This window comes from Phalaenopsis equestris, unplaced genomic scaffold, assembly GCF_001263595.1.
Source record: "Phalaenopsis equestris unplaced genomic scaffold, ASM126359v1 Scaffold001333, whole genome shotgun sequence".
Classification (NCBI taxonomy): domain Eukaryota; kingdom Viridiplantae; phylum Streptophyta; class Magnoliopsida; order Asparagales; family Orchidaceae; genus Phalaenopsis; species Phalaenopsis equestris.
Window position 1 is genome coordinate 174,303 of NW_018165772.1, and position 2,756 is coordinate 177,058.

The 2,756-nt window shown below is 37.1% G+C and overlaps 1 protein-coding gene across 1 annotated transcript in view; it reads right to left on the bottom strand.

Moving 5' to 3' along the window:
- LOC110034037 (kinesin-like protein KIN-14C) overlaps positions 1-2,756 on the bottom strand; it is a gene marked incomplete at its 5' end in the record, with an annotated part of 24,542 nt that overhangs the window by 7,918 nt on the left and 13,868 nt on the right. Inside the window, 1 exon segment of the mRNA XM_020738271.1 lies at positions 562-722. Coding sequence (XP_020593930.1) covers positions 562-722 — 161 coding nt within the window.

A 2,756-nucleotide genomic window follows, 5' to 3' on the forward strand; every position in this document is an offset into this window, starting at 1 on the left:
AGCGGAGCGGAGCGGAGCGGAGCGGAAGAATCTGTCCAAATTGGGAAGTTACGTGGGTTGGGGTGCGGGGGGCAAAGCCCCGCGGTTTGGTACAGGGGTAATGTTGTAATTACATATTGTGTCTAGGTTTACTTCTGGGGTTATAAATAGGCATGTTAGTAATCCCATGAGGTATCCCTGGTTTCTGTAAACCTTTTCTGAATAGTGAAAGAAACTCGCCGCTCTGCTCCCGAGGACGTAGGCATCTTTGCCGAACCTCGTTAAATCTCTGTGTTCTTCTGGATTTGTGTCGATTACTGTTTTTCTTCGCTCTTATTTTCTCAACAAGTGGTATCAGATATACTGCCCAATTTCTATGAGAAAAAGGAGAAATTTACTTACATATCTAACATAAAAAATTTAACTTTTACTTGTATAACACTTTGGTGTGTGGTATTTTTAATGTAACATTAAGGATTTGAGTGTTATGAATGTAAATGAAGGTTTAGGTGTATGTAAATTCATTAAATTGTGTGCGCATAAATGCCCAAAAAAAAAAAATCAAGTTGTAGAGGTACATACTTGGAGACTTCAAACCATCTTTAGAATTTATAGGCTTCAAAGCACCTTTTGTAGCAGGAGAGGTTGGAGATTTCACGGAATCCTTGAATTTTGGATGGATCGCTGTTTCTTGTGCGATCTTTGCGTGCAATGACTTAGCTACACCTGAAGTAACTCTGGACCTGTATTCAATGAGCACTATTAAAACTGAAAAAAAAAATCACAAGAAAAAATATAAATAAGAAAAAAAAGATGAAGAAAAATCAAAATTTTAGCAATCAATGAAAGAATTAGAAGCCCCTTTTCGCAACTGCCATGCCCAACAAATATGATAAAAATGTCAAAATAATTCTCTAATTCATTACAGGGGTCATTTCAATCCCAGATTAAATAAAAATATAAATTTAATCTCAGGCTCTTTTAATATGGGCTGAAATAGAAATAGTCCACACGGAAGATTATTTCAGCCCTAATTAAATTAAAAAGTCCGAGAATTAATATAATCTCAGACCTTTTTAATAAGGGGCTGAAATGGTTCACACAGATGATTATTGACTATTTCACCCCTAATTTAATTAAAAAAGTCTGAGAATTAATATACACCTACAAGTTTTGGACTAAATTGATCCCATATAAACAGTCGGGGCTATGTTTGCACTTTCTTATCTCTCATTCAAATTTTGGCTAACAGAAGTCTCTACTACTATTAGAAAGCTGCTTTGATTTTGACCAAATAAAATCTCTACCATTAATTTCATAATAAAGATCTAAATCATTCATTTAAATTTAAATTAGAACCGTGACATAAACTCTGTTATGTATGCTTATTTGTTTCAGCATTTTCTTTAAATGTTAATTCGTTAATGTATGATAATTTCCATTAAAATAAAAATATAAGAAAAAATCTTCAAATATAGATGAACATGTTAATCCATTCTACTTATCCAAAGAATAAGCTAATTTTTGCACAAGGTTTTCTAAGTCTTCTACATTGAAAATTCTCACTTTAAAAAGAAAATCATTGGGCAGCCTCTCTAAAAGGATTATAAGCCTCAACTTTTTGACAGCCTTCCCAAAACCTGAGTGATATAAGCCCCAGTCTTTAAACACAGATTATAAGCCCCTCTTTCAAACCTAATCCTCTTCGAATAAATAGTGGAGTTGATAAGGCTCATGGAAAAATAATTTTCATATAAAAATAAAAAAAAAAGCGTGCCTCAGCCAAAATCTCCATAATGATGTCATGGTTATTCCTAGCTATTAAAACATGAAAAAGCTCTAAAAAAAGAAACTTATGTGCGCTTAAGGCACCTTAATCCTTATTGTTGTGAGATATGTACTTCCTGACATAGAAATGAGACGAAAAAGAATACAAACAAACACAGATCGTTTACGTGGTTCGATCCAACTGGATCTACGTCCACGGAAGGGAATCAATCAAATAGTTCACAAAGGCAAAAGAAATGGAGAATACATAGCTTATACATAGAGATGAGCCCTCATCTTCCTTCTATGGCCTCCCTCTCAAGAGACACCTTGATACAAGGCCTTAAGATGCTCTCCTCCTCTCTAGCTCTCTAGCTATTCTCTCCTGGATCTCTTCCATTTCCTCTCCTAAGCCTCACACCCTTAAGATCTCTTCCCTTGCTCTCCTAAGCCTCATACCCTCTCTATTTATAAAAGCAAGAGAGTGGTAGATGAGAGGTAGGTGAGCGGTAGTGTGAGCGGTAGATGGGAGGTAGGTGAGCGGTAGATGAACAGTTGGTGAGAGCGGTAGGGGAGGACTTAATTAATAAGCTAATTAAATTCGGGGGATCGGTTCAAAGTAAAGATTCCCTCCACCTGGCCCCTGAGGGGCCCTCAGCCCTTGCTTGAGTCTGCTAAGTTTAAACAATACATGGACTTAGCAATCACGGTTCTTCCGATAAGGGAGTACAACCCCTTTTTTCTGACTCATTGTATGACGACACGAGGGCCTTTGGTTACTCTGTGCAGCCATTCTCTGCCTCGAACGAGCATCCGTTTGACTCCAACGTACCTAAAGAAATTAGATTTCTTTTGAGCTCTGGTACATACCTAATATTTTTCAGTACCCGTTCAACTCCATCAAACATCCTTATCCTGATTGATCCACTTCCAACAACCCTGTGAGCTTTATTGTCTCCCAGTAGAACAGACCCATCATTTTCCTGTTGCAGTGTCTCGAACCAGTCTTT